This window comes from Oculina patagonica, chromosome 1 (assembly GCF_052425735.1).
Source record: "Oculina patagonica isolate OP01 chromosome 1, crgOcupat, whole genome shotgun sequence".
Lineage (NCBI taxonomy): Eukaryota > Metazoa > Cnidaria > Anthozoa > Scleractinia > Oculinidae > Oculina > Oculina patagonica.
The window spans coordinates 30,777,760-30,799,975 of NC_135758.1; the positions used below are offsets into that span (position 1 = coordinate 30,777,760).

Sequence of the window (22,216 nt, forward strand, 5' to 3'; positions counted from 1 at the left end):
TTGTTAGCTAAAATTTTCCTGTGTTTGCCGTTCGGATTACGCGTAGAAAACAGCGCGTTTTCTTCTGTTCGCAGCCCTTTTTCGGACGATAAACGAACTGGTAAACGTTCAAGAAATACTAAATAGATCAGTAATACTGCCACTGAGAATCCTACGTTTTTCCCTTTTCTCGTGCTAATATCCATTTCTAGTCCGTTTTTCATATTTGCATAACAATAGAATTGAAAATTGAAGTAGGGCTATTTTTTTAATGGTTTTAGCATACGTGACATTTTTTTTAAAAAAATGGGAAAAACAACATGTTAAACTCTTTTAGTTACTGTGTTACATTCAGTCTACCAAAAAACCATCAAACAAACAAGCAAGCAAAGAAAAAAACGTACAGTATTCAAACTTTAAAGTGCTCTGTATAATAAAACTATTAAACGAGGAAAAGAAAATCGTGATGTTTTGCAGGAAGCAAACTAACGTGTCATGGTCCTGCTAGCCATGGCCTATTATCGGCACTGCGAGAAGCGCGCCTCTTTTTGCTAGTCTCTGTTTTTTTCACATTGTTTCCGACTTTTTTCAGTCTTTTTCATGCTTCGCAATAATGATATGTAAAATATTCAAGTTTACTTTCCTACGCCTTGTTAATTTTTTTTAATCAGACGGCGATAATATTTCGATTTTGTGACGTTATGCTTGACCCGCGATTGCACTGGATCGGTTATACCACGCTACTCATCTGTACAAACCAAGTATTTCTCGCCTATAAGTTATAAAGTAAAGGGATCACCGCTTTGCCAAGGGATCCTCGGTGTATTAAAATTGAACTAATCAATCTTCGGGGCAAATCTATCCGGCCTTCTACAAAACAAGCCGGACTGTGAGCGGTGCATTCTTTTCCCTCAGATCATTCGAGCCAGTAAAGTTCTAAAGTACTCATCCTTTAAGTCATTTCACGTATTTCAAGCGAAAAAAACCGCCAGAAATCAATGGATGAGTACTACAAGACTTTCGCTGCTTCGGGAAGGGAAGAGAACTTTTAATTAGCCTGGCTCGCTTCCAAGGTTTTTTATTATATGCATGCCGTGCATTTGATATACTACTTTAATATACAATCTTCGTTCACTGTCCAAAATCCACGCGCGCCATTGGTTAAAATAGATCACGTGATTTTGCTTTACCTGTCGTCAGCAAACTCCGACAGTGCAGTATTGACAATAATGCACAAAAATCGTGCATTATTGAAAGTGTCTTCAGCTTCGAGGCTTGTAGAAGTGGAAGAAAAATATATTCCTCAAATTATCAACGTTCCAATACCAAACAAAATCGAAGAGGATAACAACTTGAAGCGCTTTCATGTTCAGAGGTAAACTTCAGCTCAATAAATACATTTTTGTGTGCGATTGACTTGCTTGTTGCTTGATTGTGAAAGCCATCGACTTGCTTTGAACAAGCTTCTCGCTGACTGTATTTATGAACGACCGCAGCTGATGAACAATTTTATGAACCATTTTAAGCTTTATTTCTGTACGGCTTATTTGTGATTTTTATATTATTGATCTAATCCTGTGTAATTATGTACTACACTTCTTACTTTTAAACTTTATTGTTTGAAGTTCGTTAATCGCTTGCAGTGTACTCAGATTGTATATTAAAAGGGTTAGAGTCTGTCCGTTCGTGTTTTGTTGACAAATACACGCACTTGCTGGCCTCACAATGAACTCGAAATTTTCAATACTGCACTCGGCTACGCCTCGTGCAGTATTGAAAATTTCTCGTTCATTGTGCGGCCAGCGCGTGCGTGTATTTGTCAACAAAACACTCACAACAGTCTCTAACCCATAAATAAAAGAGAGCTGTTGTATAAACTGTGGTTGTTTATAAGAACTTTGACCACAGAGAAAAACAGTATTTCAACATACGTATATTTACGATAACGTTTACGTGCGTTTGATATTATCGGGGGTGGAAGAGGACTTGTCGGAACTGACTTATTCATTATTCCTTCACATATTTCACGACTTATTCTTTATTCATTTTCAGACTTTTCTTGTTATTCATTATTCCCTATTGCCTAAATTAAGTGACCGTTCATTTTGTATGGGATGAGGGTGGAATTGATTGACAGTGCCTGAAAAAGTGCATTTGCCCTCCTTCGTCATCAGATATTTTTACCCTGCCCCCCCTTCGTAATCTTAATTTTTTATATGACCCCCCCCCCCAAAAAAAAAAAAGATGACAACGTATCAAGCTAAATTTCGAATACCGTAAAATTCCGGTTATAAGCCCCCCTCCCCCCCCCCCCCACCGCTTATAAGCCCTCCGGGTTATAGGCCCATCTACCTGGAAACAAAACAATACATCCGATTATAAGCCCTCCCGAATATAAGCCCCCCTCTGCCAGATAACAGTACTGAACAGGGCTAAATGTTGGGCTACTGTTGCTTTAAGGCTGGTTCTCATATGATCGCCCCGATCGTCTTTGTCGCTTCTGTCGTTTGCAAAGTCTGAGGTGATTGGAGCAAGCAAACTTTTTGAAGCGACAGGAGCGACAGAGACGATCGGGACGATCATGTGAGAACCAGGCTTTATTACGCGTTTTAACTTAAAAACGTATCTCGATCAACACTCCTGTGGCCCGTTTCGGAACGTTTTTTTATTCCGCTTATAAGCCCTCCCGGATATAAGCCCCTCCACTTATAAGCCCACCCAAAAACCCTTATGAAGTTGTATAACCGGAATTTTACGGTATCAGACAAAATTGCAGTTTTAAGTGATAACAAAAATACTGTTAGTAGTGTATTGATGGGACGTGATTTTTACTGTTTCGATAACTGTGGGTCAGCTTTAGTTGTTTGCAACCAGATAGTTAGTGGGATGGACTTGATGCTGCTTGATACATAACAAAGTAGGGGGGTGCGGGGGCATGCTCCCCCGGGAAAATTTTCATTTTTTGAACCCCAGAAACGCTATTTTAGGCATTCTGATGGAAGTTTTGCACCATTTTTGATGTCCATCATACAACACTTGAAGGTAATCATTTTGAGTGTTCCGGCCTTATCTTTGGCCTGAAGATAAGAAGATAATGTTTGAGCACGGTGAAAAACCGCTATTCGTTATTCCTTTACTGGAAATGACTTATTCATTATTCCAAGCATTGAACCTTAAAAATTCATTATTCATTAATCCCCTTCCACCCCCGAATATTACCAATCACCTGCTAACACATCATTCGCTTTGTTTCGCGCCACTCCTTTGCGTTGATGAATGAATGGTAACGCGTTCGCAATTCTCAGTCCAGGTTCGACATTTTGTCGAACGTTTTTCAACATGGCCCACAGAGGTGTGTCACGCAATTTTTGGCAATTTTGGCACTGACCAACTGGTCATAAAATTAACTGAAATATCAAAATAACGGCTTAAAACTGTAGACGAACTCAAAAGAAACACAGAAAGTACAAAAAGGGGCATGGATGGGCAAAATTCGCGAAGATTTAAACGAATTGCGTTCGGGTAAACTTGAAAAACGTTGGCCCGACTTTTTTCAAGTTAATCTCAATTTCTATGAAAACGTCATTTACAATGCTCGAAAATCATCCTTGTTTGCTATGTGGCCGTGATTTTGCAAATAAAGGACATTTGCCAATGAAGGACTTTTGCTCTGCCAATTTGAAGTTTAGAGCTCTTAAATAACGAAAATAAATATAATTACCTAAGATACCGTGACATAGCCCCTTTAAATGTTGTAGCCACTGTTGTATGGATCCAGAGACAGCCAATAGATTCCATCGTGGAGTTTGATAATACACATGCAATTAATCTTTATGTGAATGTGTATTCAAATTTATGGTGAATAATTTGCACACTTTCAGCACGATATCATAAAACGTCAGAGCTACATCTAGAATAATGCTCAGACCTTCGAATTGATCTAAACGTGGGTTGATTGCCGAGAACGCTTCAGCTGACGCTTCGACTGGTGCCCACCGGCACCTTGAACTAAGTCAATCATTTGCCAAAATATTGCACAAGAGAAGAAACTATGCTGCTTTTATTAACTAAACTGAAGGGATTAAATATTCGACCTGCTAGCTGTTTTGCTGATTTTTTCCTACGATTGACTAATGTCCTGAATAGATTTTTAATAAACATGGACAAAAATTCACACTGGCGGATTACATGCATTGTGATCATTCAGCTCCTTGTTTCTTGATCCGCCTTTAACTGAATGATGAAAGCAATTTTCGACCGAATTTCTTCTTCTTAGAAATCGAAACGTACGAGCAAAAGCTTCATAGAATTTAACGTTACGCAAGCAATACACCCACGGGTTAATTACCGATGAAGTAAACGAGAGCGCTTCGACTGGTGTCCACACCTGGTACCATGTCAATCGTTTGCTAAAATATTGCACAAGAGAAGTAACTAGACTTGGCAACCAACAAACAACAAACAGTCCTACCACGATGCTAACTGTCTTGGCAGCCTTGAAGTTCTCTCTTCTCCTTTCAACAGCATCGTGATTCTGTAAGGTATTGTCAGTTATGTTTTTGGACTGCTGTGCAGCGGCTTTTAATTTCCGAATAGAGCAGAATATGATAATGATCATTGGTATCAATACTGTTATGATTGTTAAAGACAACCATAATGTCGGTAGCAATGTAGCATCAAGTAGTAACCTCAAACAAGGGAGAAGCAAGGACATGAACCAAACAGCGGCTATGAGCACATAACATCTCCTGTTCGTGACAATGTCTGGTAGCGGAGAGGATAAAAGATGGCAATATGTCTATCCAGGGTAACGCAGCATAAGTTAAATGTAGTAGCCACTGTTGTGTGGATCCAGAGATATAGTCAACAGCTGTACCATAGGTTTGCCAATAAGTATATGTATTAAAAAGCAAGCATCTGGTAGGTATATATACCGGGTCAATAACAAGTCCTACTAAGAAGTCCGCTGCTGCCAGTGAGGTTAGGAACAAGTTGGAAGTTGTTCTTAGCGACCTATTTCTGGCGACCAACCACAACACGACCCCATTTCCAACTATGGTCGCCAAAGCTGCGACACCAAACCACATCGAATAAACTATCTTTGCGCCAGGTTAAACTCTTTACTATTAAAACATGTGCTGTTCATCTTTACTGGGCTGTTTATGTCCAATTCTGTAGAAAGCGTCGTCAACTTCCTTTAGAAATCCGCTGGGAATTAGGTTTTTCTGTTTTATTTGGCGGATTGGACATTGTTGACCAATCATAGAGCAGAATGAGTGACAGCATATTCTAGTCCCGCGGTTGAGTTTTTGCTTTACTCAACAATTCAATCCTCCACGCATGCCGCTCTCCCTGTTTTCATGTCCAGTTTGAAATTTGTTTCTCTCACTGACATGTCGACGTATATTCATTTTCCAATCCTACTGCAAAAACCGCGTTCGAAACCTGACATTCAATCATCATTTTCAATCAAAAGAAAACATTGAATTCATCAGGAAGGAAAGTTCACTTCTTTGCACCCGATATTGGATTGGCACGGAGTGCATTGCTCCCTCCCTGCCCTGCAAATTTGCCCCACTTTCAGAAGTCGCGCCATAAGGTGGTGTCAATCAAACATCTGATTAAAACCAAAACCTTTAGTTCAGTTATTTTCTTGATAAAGTAGTCTCCTAAATTTTGAAGTAATCTAAAACTCGATGCATTGATCCCAACCCTTGAAATTAAGAATTGGACATCTTTTAATGCATGTTTATTAACACGTGGAAAGCCTTCAAGAAAGACTAAATAGATCACGTATACTGCCACTGAGAATCCTTCGTTGTTCCCTTCTCTCATGCTTATATCCATTTCTAGTCCGTTTTTTACATTTGCATAACAACAAAGTAGAAAATTGAAGAAAGGCAATAATTTTTTAATGTTTTTAGCATACGCGACAGCTTGTTTTTAAAATGAGAAAAACAATATTTTAAACTCCTTACGTTTCTGTGTTCTAATGCAGAGCAAAGAATCGTGTTACAATTCAGTCTACAAACAAACAAACAAACAAACAAACAAACGCACAGTTTTCTTGAAAAGTTTTTCAAACATCTGATTGAAACACAATCCTTTAGTGCAGTTGTTCATTCAGAGTTTTCTTGAAAAAGATGTCTCGTTATTTTTGAGGTAATCTGAAATGCAAGACACTAATCCCAACCGGCTATAGCTTTAGAAAATTTATTACAGGACTTGCTTTAATGCATGCTTTTGTGGGCCTTACCGGCCGGGTGTTTATTAATTAAAATATGGTCCGCTTTCAAGAAAGACTAAATAGATCACGTATACTGCCACTCAGAATCCTTCGCTTTTCCCTTCTCTCATGCTAATATCCATTTTGAGTCCGTTTTTCTTATTTGCATAACAATAACGTTGAAAATTAAATAAAAGCACTTTTTAATGGTTTAAGCATACGTGACAGCTTGTTTTAAAATGTGAAAAAATATGTTATAAACTCTGTTTGTTTCCCCTGTAGTGTTACCATTTAGTCTACAAATAAACGAAAAAAAAAAACAAACGCACAGTTTGAAACATTTAAAGTGGACTGCATAATAAACACTAAAACGAGAATTAGAAAATCATTTTGTTTTGCGGGATGTTAACTAATGTTTTATGAGCCTGCGAGCCGGAGTCTATTTTTGGGAGAAGCGGCAGCTTTTTGCGAGTCTCTGCTTTTTTACCTTGTTTCCGACTTTTTTCAGTCTCTTTTTTGCAGTGTAAAACCGTGCTTCCATTGGATCGGTTAATACACCACGCTAACTCATATGTTCAAACCAAGTATTCTTCGCCTATACCCGATAAGGAGATCACAGCTTTGCCAAGGGATCCTCGGTTTATTAAAATTTGCCCTTATCAATCTCCAGGGCAAATCTATTCGGCGTTCTACAAAATAAGACGGACTGTGAGCGGTGTATTCTTGTCCCTCAGGTTATTCAAGCCAGTGAAGTATTAAGTATTCATCCAATCATTTCAAGCGAAAAAAAAACGCCAGAAATCAATGGATGACTGTTGTTGTTTCGAGTAGGGAAGAGACCGCTTAATTAGCCTGGCTTCTTTTCAAGTTTTTTTTTTACTTTATGCACATTTAGGATTCACTACTATAAAAGAGAAATTGCAATAAAAAATAGCTGCTCTATAAACTGTGGTTGTTTATGAGGATTTCGACCACGGAGAAAAACACTATCTCGACACATGTACGTGTGTCTAATATCTCTAATCACCTGTTTTGTTCGCGCTACTCTTTCGAGTTGATGAATGCCGGAATGGTAGCGTGTTCGCTATTCTCAGGACTGGTTTGGCCCTTTTGTCGAACTTTTTTCGATATGGTCTCCTAAGTGTTGTGTAAACATGGCATTTATTCATCTTGGCGGATCATACATTATGTTGAAGCTTTTCCCTATTTTTTCCCGTTCCTGTGATCACATTTCATCTGTTAGTGGCAAGGCCTTTGTATTAACAAACAGAATGAAAGATGATGGATAGATATTTCTATCCAGGATAACGCAGCATAAGTTAAAAATAATAGCAGTAACAACAACAACCATGTTATTTTGCCAAAGATAAATAGAAATAATTATAGCATGAAATAAATAAACTAAAATAGGCAAAAACTATTCAAAATAGCTTTCTTTCGCACAGGATTTTGCAGGTAATTAATTTTTAATGTGAATGTGCTTTCAAATTAGCGAAAAAATTGCACATTTCAGTACGATATCATTAAAACGCAAAAAGACTACATTTGGAATAATACTCGGAGACCTCCAAATTGGTCTGGGTTTATGCTCGTCTAATGTTTGTAGCCCTTATCCAGATTGGATGGCATGTCCAGTAAGAAACCCATTATGGGTTTCTTGTAAAGTGCATATAATCATTTATGTAAAAACGAAAAAAAAAATTCCAGTTTATTTTTTTTGCAGCATTATATGATTAATGGTTTCGTAAAAAGTTATTGACATCTCAAAAACAAAACAGCTTTAAAATGCAAGATTTGGTAAAATTATCTCTTTCCTCTTGAACTTGCAAAAAGGTTAGCGGATATATAATTCAAGAGTCCTTTAATCTTTTTGTCATTCAGATAATCCTTTTCACAGTTACCTATTCAGGTTTCCATAGCAATGTAGCTAAAGAAAGAAGTGAGACAACCTGCAATACATTACGATTTCAGTTTTCTTAAACCATTCGCACGAAAAAAGAGCACGTTCAACAATAAGTTTGCATTTGTAGAAAATAAAAGATGGAAAGCACATCGTTCCAGATAACTTTAGTTTTCAGTCTCAAATTAGCAAAAGCCCCGGGGCAATAGTACAACGATAATTGACGAACATAGAAACTAAGTTCAACCGCGTGTTCTACAAGAACTGCTGATTATTTAACTGTACAAAACTACTGGTTAGTCTTCATTTGAGATGATTTGAGGAATATACCGTCATTATAATGACATTCACACTGAATTTTCGACTTATGAATTATGTTAACCCTGTTAACGTTGTTGATCTCTCAAATGAATGTTGAATGCGATTTTCTGTCGACCTCCGTCTTCTAAGGAATCGAAAAGAACGAATTAAAGCTTCATAAAATTCTTCGTTTCGCATGCAATACACCAACGGATTGATTGCCGATGAACTAAACGCGACCGCTTCGACAGATGTCCACACCGTTAAGTATTCCGTGCAATAACAGACCTCGCTAAAATAGTAGACGAAAGAAGTAACTAGACTTGGCAACCAGCAAACAACAAACAGCCCAACCACAATGCTAACTGTCTTGGCAGCCTTCAAGTTCTTTTTTCTTCTTTTGACAGAGTCGTGGCGCTGTAAAGTATTGTCAGTTATCCGCCTGGACTGCACTGCAGCGGCTTTTAAAATTCGGATAGAGCAGAATATGATGATGATCATTGGTACCAAGACCGTGATGACTGTAAAAGAGAAATATAAAGTCGATAGCCCTTTGACATCATCGGCCAAGAATCTCGAACAGGGGAGAACTAAGGACATGAACCAAACAGTAGCTATGAGCACATAACATCGCCTGTTAGTGACAATGTCTTGGTAGCGGAGAGGATAAAAGATGGCAATATGTCTATCCAGGGTAACGCAGCATAAGTTAAATGTAGTAGCCACTGTTGTGTGGATCCAGAGATAGTCAATAGCTATACTATAGCTTTCCAGATAATTATCCGCATGATATCCCAAGCATCTAATAATTATCCACACCATGTTTATAACAAGTCCTACTAAAAAGTCCGCAGCCGCCAATGAAGCTACGAACAGGTTTGAGATAGTCCTAAGTGGCCTCTTTCTAGCCACCAACCACAAGACGAGCGCGTTTCCAATAATGGCCGCTAAACCTGTGAGACCAAACCACGTCGATAAAACTATCTTCCCGGCCATGCTTAGCTGTTTACTATTACAACAAGTGCTGGTGTTGTTCATGTTTGCTGTTTCTATTTCTTTCCTGGACTGATAATAGCTTTAATATGTGGAGAATGTCGAAAAAGTCCCTTCTAGTACTGAAGCCGCCGTTAAATATTTTATAAGGCGTTTCGTGCAAACAATGAAAACAGTTTTTTAATTGCCCACACCTTGTGTGCCAGTGGGTGTTTACATTCGTTTGTGTTTTGTTAGCTTTGAAGCCTGACAAATAAATTAGTAATATTACGACTATTTACAAACCCTTCAAAGCAACATCCATTGTAAAGTCCATATCGGTCCACGGGTTCACAAAATAATTTAAAGTAAAACATGAAAAAATCCCTCCGACTGCAAAATTGGATTCGGCCTCGTACAGTTTTGCAGTCCTCATGATCAACGCACGATTATTGTTAATTTCTCAAACTGTTCAAATTGACATTTGAATATGAATAAACGATGAGTTTGCATGGACATCTTTCCGCGCAATTATTAAAACAAGTCTTAAAATAGACTTTTGTTCAATTTAGGATTCTCTCATCCTATTATTTTCAAATTGTAGTCTAAATTGTTGGTTTAGTACAAAAAATATAGCGTATAACTCATCCGAGGTGGAGATGGCAAGGATTTAATTAAAAATGATAATATTAAAAGAACATTTATTTAGCGCAAATTCAAAACGAAGGCTTGTTCCAATGCGCTTTGCAGCTTTCAGCTGCGTGTTTAATTTATGCAGCATTTAATGATTGCTGGTTTCGTGAAAAGTCGTACACATCAAAAATACGATACAAAAAACTCAGCTCTAAGCTACGTTTTCCACTGTCACGTAGATTGGGAAAATTATCACAGGGCTAGTGAGCTGATAATTTTTTTCCTTTTTCCTTCTCCTTTCCGGTATTCTTTGCCTATTCTAGTGTTTTACATGTAATTAACAGGTTTAAAATAGTGCCACGGGTGATTTGCGGATAATTCAAAAATTTGTTTTAATAGTCTTCTTTATGTCATTCATATAACCCTTTCCATTTTTACCCTTGACTTTTTATTTCATTTCTAGGAAACAAAATATTGTAAAGCGTTTGTAGAAAAACTATAAAAGATTGAATAACGATTTATTTTTCTAATGCGGACAGAAAGTTTAAGTATTAAAACATATAGCCTATTAAAAAATCAGCAAAAGTCTATGTGCAAAATCATATGTATTCCTTAAGCAGATTATAGTTTTTTAAAAAGCAAAACCCGGAGAACACATTTAGAAATTATCCATCTGCTATATTATTGTTGTTTACATATGGGGATCTCTTAGAAAAGCTCAGTAGAGCTTGCTAAGATCTCCAGTCATTATATATTAATATTTTAGCAGATATTGACATTTCTGTAAATTAGAAATATAATGGACGAATAAAGTATTATTATTATTTGACAGACACCTACATGGCATTTAAAGGATCGTTTCACATGCAATCTTTTCCACAACCATGAACTGATAGTTCAAATCCTCTTACATTTGACTGTATACTGGTAGCTTGTGCCCGATGCTGATTTGTTCTTTTATTTGACGGAATTTTTATTTAAATCTGAAAACGTATTATTAATGAGTAGGGTTATTTGGAAAACTGTAATTTTAGCCCATTATCAAATAATTTATTGCCTCGCGGGACATAGGGTCATCACAGAGCTTTTTCACCCTTCCCGATTGGTTGCTGCGGTTCGCACTTCCTCCAATGAGCTCCAACCTGCTTCTTGCCTTTCTTTCTCCACTGTACGTCTCCAAGTTATTTTTTGAATTTATCAGTTCAAGTTTTTCCCTTTTATATGTAACTTAAGATGTGTGTTTTAATCTTTTGAGCAATTAATTAAAAAATTAACAAAAAAGAAACAGGTACCTGTCCTCAAATGTCACCATTTGGGGACCAAACATATCTGAAATATCACAGTCCAAACGACATTTCTTCAAACGTTATTTATTGGGATAACAGTTTAAAATGTGTTAGTTCACGAGTCGTCATTGAATTGGTAAAAAAATTCTCTGTTAAGGGTTAAAAAGGCCTGGGCATTAATATAGCAGAAACACCTGGCGACACCTTGCTCGTACCCAGTCGACACCCATCACCTGACTTTTAACATGAGTGTGTAGGAACAACTCTCTCTGTTTTGTCTTAATGTTTTCGTATCATAGTCATTCGTTGTACTGGCTATCTATAAATCGCTTGTTTGTTTTTCCCTCAACTGAGTGCGTCAATCAAAGCTTCGCCCCTCGGTTCGGTTTACTGTCTAAACTCCGAACCAACATATTTATATTTCGCGTGACTGTTTATTACGACCAACTGTTGGGCAAGAATTATCTCATTCATAACATCATTAAGACAAAACTATGATCATGCTAATAACCATTTTAACTTTATTAATGGGAAATTCACACTGGCGAATTTTTTATGTTTACCCAGTTCCCTGTTTATTTGCTCATCTTTGAAAGCAATTTTGTTCCGAATTTCGTTTTCTTGAACATCGAAAAGTGCGAGTTAATGCTTCACAGAATTCTTCGTTTCGCAAGCAATACACCCACGGGTTGATTGCCGATGAAGGAAACGCGACTGCTTCCACATATATCCACACCGTGTAGTAAACCGAGTTGTAAGATACTTTTTTGCTAAAATAATGCATAAAAGCAGTGATGAGACTTGGTAACCAGCAAACAACAAACAGTCCCACTACAATGCTAACTGTCTTGGCCGCCTTGAAGTTCTTTTTTCTTTTTTTCACAGCTTTTTGATTCTGTAAACCACCGTCAGTTATAATTTTCTTGGACTGCACTGTAGCAACTTTTAAAATTCGAATAGAGCAGAATATGATAATAATCATTGGCACCAATATCGTGATAACTGTAAAAGAGATGTATAATGTCGACAGCCCTGTAACATCGTGAATTAAAAATCTTGAGCATGGAAGAACCAAGGACATTAACCAAACATTGGCTATGAGCACATAACATCGCCTGTTAGTGATAATGTCTTTGTAGCGTAGAGGATAAAATATGGCAATATGTCTATCCAAGGTAACGCAGCACAAGTTAAATGTAGTAGCCACTGTTGTGTGAATCCAAAGGTAGTCAATAACTTTACTGTACCTCTGCTCATGAGTATCTGCATTATATCCCAAGCATTTGATAGATATCCACACCGGGTCTATAACAAGTCCTACTAAAAAATCTGCTGCCGCCAGTGAAGTAAGAAACAAGTTGGAAATTGTTCTTAGCGACCTATATCTGACAATCAACCACAACACAATCCCGTTGCCAGTAATTGCCGCCAAGCCTGTGAGACCGTACCACGTTGACAAAACTACCTTTGCCCCTAAGCTCAACTCTTGAGTATTACAACAAGTACTAGTATTGTTCATTTTTGCTGTGTTTTTTTTTTTTGCTTGATTGTTATATCTTGCTGGAGGAAGGTTTGCAACACTTTTAGCGAGCCGCCGTTAATTTAGTTCCTGTTTTATTTATTCAGGGCCTCTTAACAGCAACTTTTACTGCCAACAGGGCCACCCTGATTAAATAATTGTGTAATTATCTGCATCCGTCTATAGCTGGCTGTCATTTTACTGTCAGACAACTTACTGGTTGCACGTTAATCATGTGTATTTAGCTTTATTTTTGTTGTGCTACAATGTCATTTCACATTTTGTAATTATTATAGTTGCTACTTTTTCAAATTCATTTTTTGGTGTACTATTGTTTCTTATTAAGGTCGAAAAGAGAAATAATTATAATTCAGTGAAGCTGCAAAAGAATGAACCTGTTTTATCATGAGAACGAAATTGCAGTTGAAATAGCTCATCGCGAGACGTTTCTTCCAAAGCGACACCATGACGACCCAATCAACCGTCGCGCAAGCTCGTATTTAAGGGGCTGCACTTCTCCTACCTTATGAATGTGCCATAATTGAAACGGGTTATACGTAACTACCACCAAAATTTAGTAGTCTCCAAGAATCTAAGGGAGGAGTAGTAAAGTACTAAATTGGTTCTGTCTTATTGATCATGTGCTACAGATGCTGGGTCCCAACAAATACACGGCTGAGCATCTCAGAGAGATAGTTAGATTTTATTAGCAAACTCATTGCAGCCGCCGGAGCGGCTGAATTACGAATTACTCTACAATAAAAATTATATTATACAAGATAAAATATTACAAACTATTTATAATTAAAACTATGGTTCAAAATAAAACGTCTTCAAATCTGCAACGATCACCTTTAAAATCGTTTGCTGAGCGAGAATTTTGTCAAGATTCAACGGATGAAAAACTGTACTGTAAGGAGAAATCGAACTATAGCTATTTATGACAAATTATTAAAGGTAGACATTTTAGTTACGACATTGAGGGCGATAAAAAGAGACCATAAAATTTGTAAATGAAAGATGTTAACCGCGAAGAAGTAATTAATCACTCCAGTGCTCCCCAGCCCAGGGGAGTCCAAAGATGCTCGGCAACTTTTGGGCACTTATTTACATTTCGAGCAACCTTTTTTCTTACCTTCAAAGCGACATTTTCATACTAAAAAGCAATGTTTTGGATTTTTGGAGCAACTTTCGAGCAACGATTTGGATTTTAGAGCAACTTTCGAGCAGCTTTTTAAAAAAAATTCGACCACATTTTTTGGGGGGAAATTTCGAGCATCTTTCGGACAGCCTTACCTCAGCCGGCAGCTCCAATCCTGTATCCGTCTTAGACGTCATCAGGAGGAACCTAATCTTGGCAGTTAATTTTGGCCTCTACTCCTCAAATACATTCTGCAATGGCAGGGCTTCTCCTTGGGAAGACTTTGAAAGAGCTGGTGCTAACTGGGCTATCGTGAGTTTAACGTGGCCTGATATTGTTAGCCTGTAGCCACAGTTTGTCGTCACGCTTCAACCAGATAAAATAAGAGGCGTTATCTGCTTCTTGTTGTAGAGCAGCTACCAATGTTTCAGGTCTGTCCTGGTAAGTCCAATCCAACCACGCATCAAGTCTGCCAGTTCACAGCTAACATAACCACGGCAACCGACAGCAAGGTGATGATACTCTGTATCCCAACCACCCTCTCTACAAGCATCAATCAGGTCCTCGTACCTCTTGCATTTCCGGTTCCTCTGCATTTCAAAAGTTTTCTTCGCAAGGCACAGTTAATTCAAACAATCTCACTTGCCTGGAAGCTTACAATCTATCTGCATCTGATCAAGCAGTTCGATAAACGCAACATATTAAAGTAGGATTTTGATACCCTATCATAACAAAGGGAGGGTTATATTTTTATTTTCATATTAGGTTTGTAAACCATTTTTACTTGCACAGTCAACTGCATGGCATATTGTTTCGAAATCAAACTTAGATTCTGCCCTCATTTTATTGTGTGCGAGATTTAGTAAAAAAATCCTTGAAAGGAACCTTTACTGTTAGAGAAGGAACAATATTTTTAATCAGTAGACATTACAATTTCATCTAAAAAAATTGCAAGCCTTACAATTCGATTTCTCAACAAAAAAGATTTTCAACACAAAAACTAAATTACAGTAGTTCGTGCTGCAATAGAAATTACTGATCACAAAAGTTTAATAGTCGGTTTCCGTGATATGCTTCATTGTCTATTTTTGGATGCGTTAATACCAAAGCGAAGTTTCACAGTCTCTTAACCAGCTCCGTTGGGGGAACCTGGTGAGCTCAAAAAAAGGCTCATAAATTGGGTTCCATAAGCTCTTTCCATGAGGGATTAAACTAATAAATATCTATTTCTAGAAGGTAAATGAAACAATCGCAAAAGATTGGAAGAAGAACAAGAAAAAGCTGTAAAATCAGTCATTTTTAAAGCGTGTCTAGTTTTTCTAGAACGGACAGGCTCGTTTCTATAACAAAATTATTTCTCAGTAGTTCAATTTAAACCTCTACTGTGTGTATAAAAAGAAACATCTGTGGACATTAGGAGGTTTCCCTCAGATTCAGGTTAACATGCGTCGTTAAGAATAATATCTGTAGAATCCAGAAGGTTGTTTTTGTTTCTATTTGGCAAATAAGAAGTCTGAGGCAAAATAATTATACAGATTGATGAAACCCCTACTGTGTGTATAAAAAGAAACATCTGTGGACATTAGGAGGTTTCCCTCAGATTCGGGTTAACATGCGTCGTTTAGAATAAATATCTGCAAAATCCAGAAGGTTGTTTTGTTTCGATTTGGCATAATAAGAAGTCTGAGGCAAAATAATTATACAGATTGATGAGAATATCATGGGCGCGCTATTGTTAAAATGTATAAAATAATCCACATACCACCCAATGCAGACACTAATTTTAATTGATTAAAGATATTTTTTTAATTTCTTCCGTAATAGAAAATATTCCCAAGCCCAAGAAATAAAGGAAACTGTACACTTAAAAGCATCACATTTCAAGCCAAAACGAGCGTTCACAGCAAGGAATGTCTTAGGAATATTGTAATGATGTCAAACTTTGGTGACGAAACAACCCGATTTCTCTTTTGCAGTCGACATTGGGACGGCCAAAATCACCTTCTTCACTTTTACAAATTTGTTGTGGTCTTCTACGTTATTCTAGCCATAACAGCTACTTTTGGGAACAGTTTGATCTTGTTTGCCCTTCACAAGGATACATCTCTTCATCCGCCATCAAAACTATTGCTTCGTTCTCTGACAATCACTGATCTTTGTGTCGGCGTCATTTCGCTGCCAATAGCGATCACACTGGTGTTGTCTGCTGTAAACGAAAGCTGGAGCCTGTGCCGATTGGCTAAATACTCGGTTTACGTTGCAACTACGGTTTGTTCCGGCGTCTCGTTTGCGACATTGACAACCATAGGGGTGGACAGACTACTCGCTCTGTTGTTGAGGTTGCGATACAGACAAGTTGTAACTGTCAAGCGCGTCCGTTTGGTCATCTTCCTATTTTGGCTGAAAAGCAGCGTGGTTGGTCTTCTTTTCGTTTGGAATATGACTGCATACTTCATCACAAGTGGTGTCTTGATAGCACTGGGAGTAATAATTTCAAGTTACTCTTATACACGAATCTTCCGCACAATTCGACGTCAACAGACACAAGTACAAGATTCTCTTGGAGTTCAAAGAACAGGTAATTCGCCATATATAATGCGATACAAAAAGACAGTTTCCAATGCGTTGTGGGTACACCTCACACTAGCAGCATGTTATCTTCCTTTTGCTGTAGTAACAGCTGTAATTGCTATTCGTGGGTTTAGCACGTCTCTTTTTCTACCCGAAGGTGTGGCGGCAACTCTGGTTTATCTCAATTCGTCGCTGAATCCAGTTCTTTATTGTTGGAAGATCAAAGAAGTTCGGCAAGCAGTGAAAGAAACATTAAGACAGTTTTGTGCTTGTTTATCGATTTAACCGAGAAAAATAAATAACTACGAAAAGAAGCAGGATAATTAAAACCTAAAGTTACACAGCTTCTTGTTTTCACTAGCTCAGTTCACCAGACCTGCTGCAATTTTAAGCAGGCATATTCACAAGTCTGCAGTTATTAAGTAGTTTCTTTTGAGCTTTAGTGAAACAGGCTGCATGAATGAAAGGTAAACCTTTTTACCACTTGTTCACATGCTAAAATCAGTACAAGAATAACTTTTGGATATATAGTGTCCCGGCTGATATATCGTGTTTTAATAAGTATGACCTGGAACTGGCTATGACCTTACTTTACTATCTTGAAATTGAAAAGACAAAAACACTAAAATTAGTGACAGCGAAGAAATATCAACTAAAAGGAAAAATATGACTAAAGATTCACAATTTCAAGTAGTATGGTAGGCACAAGTTTGGCCCCTATTTGGGGTGAAATCTCATTAGCCAACGGTGGAATTTACCCCACCACCACCACCAGCAAAACTTTCACCACCGCTGCCACTGCCACCATCGCAATCACCACCACCACCACAGCCTACACGTTCACAATTCCACCACCGCCACCATCGCCACTACCACTACCACAACAACTTCCACCACCGCCACCACTACTACCACCACCACAATACTATTGTTTCACAACACCATCACCACTGATGACGGGTGAAGGTGGTAAACGACAGAATTGTGGTGGAGGATTTGGAAAACAATAGTTATGCACTCGAGCTCTCCACTTTATTCGTGAAACCTAGACGATACCTATAACGTCACGCCGGTTGATGCATTCCACATTTTGTTTATGAGATTCCGTTCCAAAAAGGGGCCTTACCAGTGTCTACCATACTACTATTTCTCCTCTTTTGATTTTTTAAGATCCTGTCACAAAATCAAATATGATTAACTGCAATCCACTTCGATCTTTATTATCTTGTCCTTTTTTCCTAAAATACTTGTTCTATATTGCTTTGTGGAATCATTTAATCCAATTTATTTGTATATTTGATAGTATTTGGCAATATAATGCGGAAATTAGGAAAGAGGATTTCGACGTGAGACGATTTTATGTCCGGGAAAACTTCTCTGAATTTTTTTCTGGGGTGTGCCACTAATTATAATCCAGTCTCCTGAATTTACAGCAAGATATAAGTACATGATATAATCATTTTATACCTAATATTCTAAAATATGGCCTATTTTATCTCACGGAGATCATTTGACTTCTTTCTCTCCAATCAAAAAATCCAAATGCAATCTGCAAAAAACAGTTGAATTTGCTCTTCCAAATTTTAAAATTGTTTCAGCAGTTGAAGGTCCTTTCTTCCACGGATCCATCATCAGTCACGTTAATTTTGTTTAGACATCTAAGAGCTTGAGAGCCAACGTTAATTTCAATTGGGACTCCTCACTGAGCTATTAAAAGATTAAATAGCTATTAAATAGCCTTTCCTCCCTAATTGTCGATCTTTTCCTGAATCCCTGAATTTAATTTATATTATTAAAGTTATATTTACCACACAGAGAACAGTGAACCGTGCGAGGGTACGCCAATCGTTTGGAAAATAAAGGCATCAGTAAAATCCCTGTCCTCCCTGATTGTTCATCTCTTTCTGAAACCCTGAATTTTCTTTATATTTATTGAAGTTATATTTACCACACAGATGAACAATTAACCGTTCGGGGGTACGCCAATCGTTTGGAAAATACAGGCATTATTAATTTTTTTACTGCTAGCATTTGCAGAAATTTACTCCTAAATCATCAATGACATTCAAGGAGGAGGAGTCAGGGCCTTGAATTACATGAACACAAACTGTGTACTGTGAACAAATGGGAACACGTCAGAAACTGACTAAAAAGGTCCTACAAGACTTTAAACATATTGTAATAGCCTTCACTTTGCCTTCTCTTTTAAGCAGTTTTTTGTTTGAAAGCTCGTAATCCATCTGCTTCTGATGAAACAGATCGATATCGTAACATATATAAGCAGGGGTTTAATACCCTATCATAAAAAGGCGACTTATTATATCTACATACGTTTGTAAAAAAACTACATGGCATCCTTTTTTTAATTAATATAACTATTGCATCTACTTCTTAGAATCAAACTCGAATTACCTTCCTTTCATTTATAGGCAAGATTAATTAATAAAATCCAAGACAGGAGCGCTTCATCGCTAGAGAAGGAACAATGCTTTTATCAATCAGTAAACATGAAAATTCAATCGGATCACAAATCGTTTTCTTAAAAAAAAATCGGGGAAAAATTAAATTAGAGCATGTTGCAATAGACAATGACTTTGATCACACAAGTTGGATTGCAATTTAATTTGTCATTGCCTGTTCGTGATTGTGTTTATACCAAAGCAAAGTTTAATATTCATACACAACGACGTTTCTAGTGACTGGTTTGGGTATAAAAGCACATAAATTGGTTTGCATAACCTTTTTTTCCCGGGGGGGGGGGGGGGGGGGTCTCTTTTGGGGGGGGGGTTTGGAATTTTAAAAAAAATGTGCTTCAAAAAAAAAAAAAAAAATATTTTTTTTTTTTTTTTTTTTTTTCATTTTTTTTTTTTTTTTTTTTCCCCCCCACCAAACAATTTTCCCCACCAGGCCCACGACCACCCCCCCCCCCTCCCTCCCCCCCCCCCCCCCCCCCCCCGCTTTTTCTAAGGGGGATAAAAAATTTGAAATATCCATTTCTATAAGGTTGAAGAAACGCTAGTGAGAATTAGGAGAAGAAGAAAGGCAGCTGTATAATCAGTCATTTCTAAAGGGTGTCTAGTTTTTCTAAAATTAAATCACATTTCTATAATACAATTTAACTCTTTGTAGTTCAGTTTAAAGCCCCAAAAGTAGTTAAATTAATTGCTTCAATAATCAAACATTTCAAAGGCCCGTTGAAATTATTACTGTGTGCATAAAAAGAAATTAAACATCCGTTGACTGAGGTAATTACGTTACCCCTAAGTCGGTAGAAAATTGATAGGTCTAAAAGAATAATGTATATAAAATCCAGAGGTTTTTGTTTGGATTCGGCAAGATTAGTAGGCGATTCGAAGCAAACTAATTAAATGGATTGATTAAAATATCATGGACGCCCTTTTGTTGAAATATATAAAACACTCCTCTTACCGCCCAACGCAGACAATAAAACATTTTAAATTGATTCAAAGATACTTCTGTAATATCATAAGTAGCAATAAAAATAGAAACAATCTAAGGGGATAAAGGAAACTGTACACTTAAAAGCATCACATTTCAAGTCTATACGCGCGTTGGCAACAAGGTCTGTCTTGGAAATGTTACAAATAAATGGTAACGAAACAACCCAAATTCTCTTTTGCAGTCGACATTGGGACGGCCACAGTTATCTTCTTCACTTTTACACATTTCTTGTGGCCTTCTATGTTCTTCTAGCCATAACAGCTACTCTTGGGAACAGTTTGATCTTGTTTGCGCTTCACAAGGATACATCTCTTCATCCACCATCAAAACTATTGCTTCGCTCTCTGGCAGTCACTGATCTTTTTGTTGGCGTCGTTTCCCTTCCAATAGCGATCACTCTCTTGTTGTCCGTTGTAAAAGAAAACTGGAACCTGTGCAGACTGGCAAAATACTCGGTGTACGTTATAACTACGATTTGTTCCGGTGTCTCTTTGGCGACATTGACCGCCATAGGTGTAGACAGACTACTTGCCCTGTTGTTGAGAATGCGATACAGACAAGTTGTAACTGTCAAGCTAATCCGTGTGATCGTCTTCCTATTTTGGCTGAAAAGCTGCTTCCTCGGTCTTCTTTACGTTTGGAATAAGACTGCGTACTTCGTCGAAAGTGGTGTATTGACAGCATTACAAGTAATAATATCAACCTACTCTTACGTAAGAATCTTTCATAGAATTCGACGTCAACAGACACAAGTACAAGATACTCTTGGAGTTCAAAGAACAAGTAATTCGCCAAATTTGGCGCGATACAAAAAGACAGTTTTCAATGCGTTGTGTGTTCACCTCACACTAGCAACATGTTATCTTCCTTTCGGTATAGTAACAGTTGTAATCGCTATTCGTGGATTAAGCGCGTCTCTTTTTCTGGCCGAGGGTGTGGCGGTAACTCTAGTTTATCTCAATTCATCGCTGAATCCAGTTCTTTACTGCTGGAAAATCAAAGAAGTTCGACAAGCAGTGAAAGAAACGTTAAGACAGTTTTGTGCCTCGTTTCTCAATGTGACTGAAAAATGTAACGTATTTTTGCAGTTTCCACTAGTTCAATTAATTTAGCTGAGTTAAGCAAACATATTGACGAATTTTCTTTTTAGCTTAGTGTACTTGGGGTGCGTCGATGATAAGTAAATCAAACCAATAACATTAAGAAGATCGCGAATGTACAATAAAAAAGGGGTGCAATCTATACCATGCCTTTTGATGGAGTTTTAACAACACTAAGTTTAATTTCGTTAGAAAAATCATTCCATTGAGACGTTGGAAAATTCCTCTGAAATTTCATCAAGTGGGCCACTAACCCGGTCTCCTAAAGCTTCACCTAATTACACAGCAAAATATAAGTACACAATATAGCATATTCCAGACCTGATATATTAAGATTCACCTTATTGCAATAAAGTTGTCATATAAATAAAGAAAAAGAAAAAAGCAAAAAGGAATGAATAAGCTTAATCTCTGTTTATAGCTTGAATCATTCACAGGGAATCCAAGTTACATGTACAAAATTATACTATGAGGACCTCTTAAAGGAACTATACTATGATATGGAAAATTCAAAACCTGTTATTATAACGTATTGAGTGGCTGCTTTAAAGTTCGATATCGCAACATATACAAGCAAGAGTTTAATACCCTATCATAACAAACGAAAGTTATTATATTTACATACGTTTGTAAACTTATATGCACAGTCAACTACCTAGCATATTGTTTTGAAAGGTTATTATTTCTTTTATTTCCTTAGAATCACCTTCCTTTTATTGTGAGCAAGATTAATAAATAAAATCCATGGCAAAAAAGGCTCAGTGTTAGAAAAAACAGTGCTCTTTTTAATCAGTAGGCATGGCAATTTAATCTTAAAAATTAAAAATTGATTTCTTAAAAAGTAGACAATGACTTGAATTAAACAAGTTTGATAGTCGATTTCCATGATTCTTTCGTTGTCTTTTCCTGGAGGTGTTTATTCCAAAGCGAAGTGTCACACATTCTCTTAACCAACGCACGTTCTTAACCTTTTGATGCGATAAAATTTGGTTTGGCTGAAAAAAAAGCACAAAAATTGGTTTCCGTAAGCTCTTTCTGAGGGAGATTAAAAATATATTAAAAGAAAACCTCGTGAGGATTGAAAGCAGAAGAAACAGCAGTATAATCAGTCATTTCCTAAGCGTGTC

At 37.4% G+C, this 22,216-nt stretch overlaps 4 protein-coding genes and 1 pseudogene across 4 annotated transcripts; 2 read left to right on the top strand and 3 right to left on the bottom strand.

Annotated features, from left to right (window-relative positions):
• Nucleotides 1-4,150: 4,150 nt before the first annotated feature.
• LOC144646431 (beta-1 adrenergic receptor-like) lies at nt 4,151-5,125 on the bottom strand (annotated as a pseudogene).
• A 2,556-nt stretch (nt 5,126-7,681) lies between these two features.
• Nucleotides 7,682-9,552, bottom strand: LOC144649832 (adenosine receptor A2a-like). Its single transcript, XM_078509433.1, has one exon. The coding sequence runs from the start codon at nt 9,441-9,443 to the stop codon at nt 8,478-8,480; it is 966 nt and encodes a 321-aa protein (XP_078365559.1). The 5' UTR covers nt 9,444-9,552; the 3' UTR covers nt 7,682-8,477.
• A 2,327-nt stretch (nt 9,553-11,879) lies between these two features.
• Nucleotides 11,880-12,887, bottom strand: LOC144646442 (beta-1 adrenergic receptor-like). Its single transcript, XM_078506035.1, has one exon. The coding sequence runs from the start codon at nt 12,813-12,815 to the stop codon at nt 11,880-11,882; it is 936 nt and encodes a 311-aa protein (XP_078362161.1). The 5' UTR covers nt 12,816-12,887.
• A 2,966-nt stretch (nt 12,888-15,853) lies between these two features.
• LOC144646448 (adenosine receptor A3-like) lies at nt 15,854-16,812 on the top strand. Its single transcript, XM_078506047.1, has one exon. The coding sequence runs from the start codon at nt 15,886-15,888 to the stop codon at nt 16,810-16,812; it is 927 nt and encodes a 308-aa protein (XP_078362173.1). The 5' UTR covers nt 15,854-15,885.
• A 3,290-nt stretch (nt 16,813-20,102) lies between these two features.
• LOC144649843 (adenosine receptor A3-like) lies at nt 20,103-21,790 on the top strand. The gene has a single exon (XM_078509442.1). It carries the CDS (start codon nt 20,124-20,126, stop codon nt 21,099-21,101), a length of 978 nt encoding a protein of 325 aa, XP_078365568.1. The 5' UTR covers nt 20,103-20,123; the 3' UTR covers nt 21,102-21,790.
• Nucleotides 21,791-22,216: the final 426 nt, after the last annotated feature.

Coding starts and splice junctions, on each gene's coding strand:
- LOC144649832 (XM_078509433.1), bottom strand. CDS start 9,443: ATGAACAACACCAGCACTTGTTGTAATAGTAAACAGCTAAGCATGGCC.
- LOC144646442 (XM_078506035.1), bottom strand. CDS start 12,815: ATGAACAATACTAGTACTTGTTGTAATACTCAAGAGTTGAGCTTAGGG.
- LOC144646448 (XM_078506047.1), top strand. CDS start 15,886: ATGATGTCAAACTTTGGTGACGAAACAACCCGATTTCTCTTTTGCAGT.
- LOC144649843 (XM_078509442.1), top strand. CDS start 20,124: ATGTTACAAATAAATGGTAACGAAACAACCCAAATTCTCTTTTGCAGT.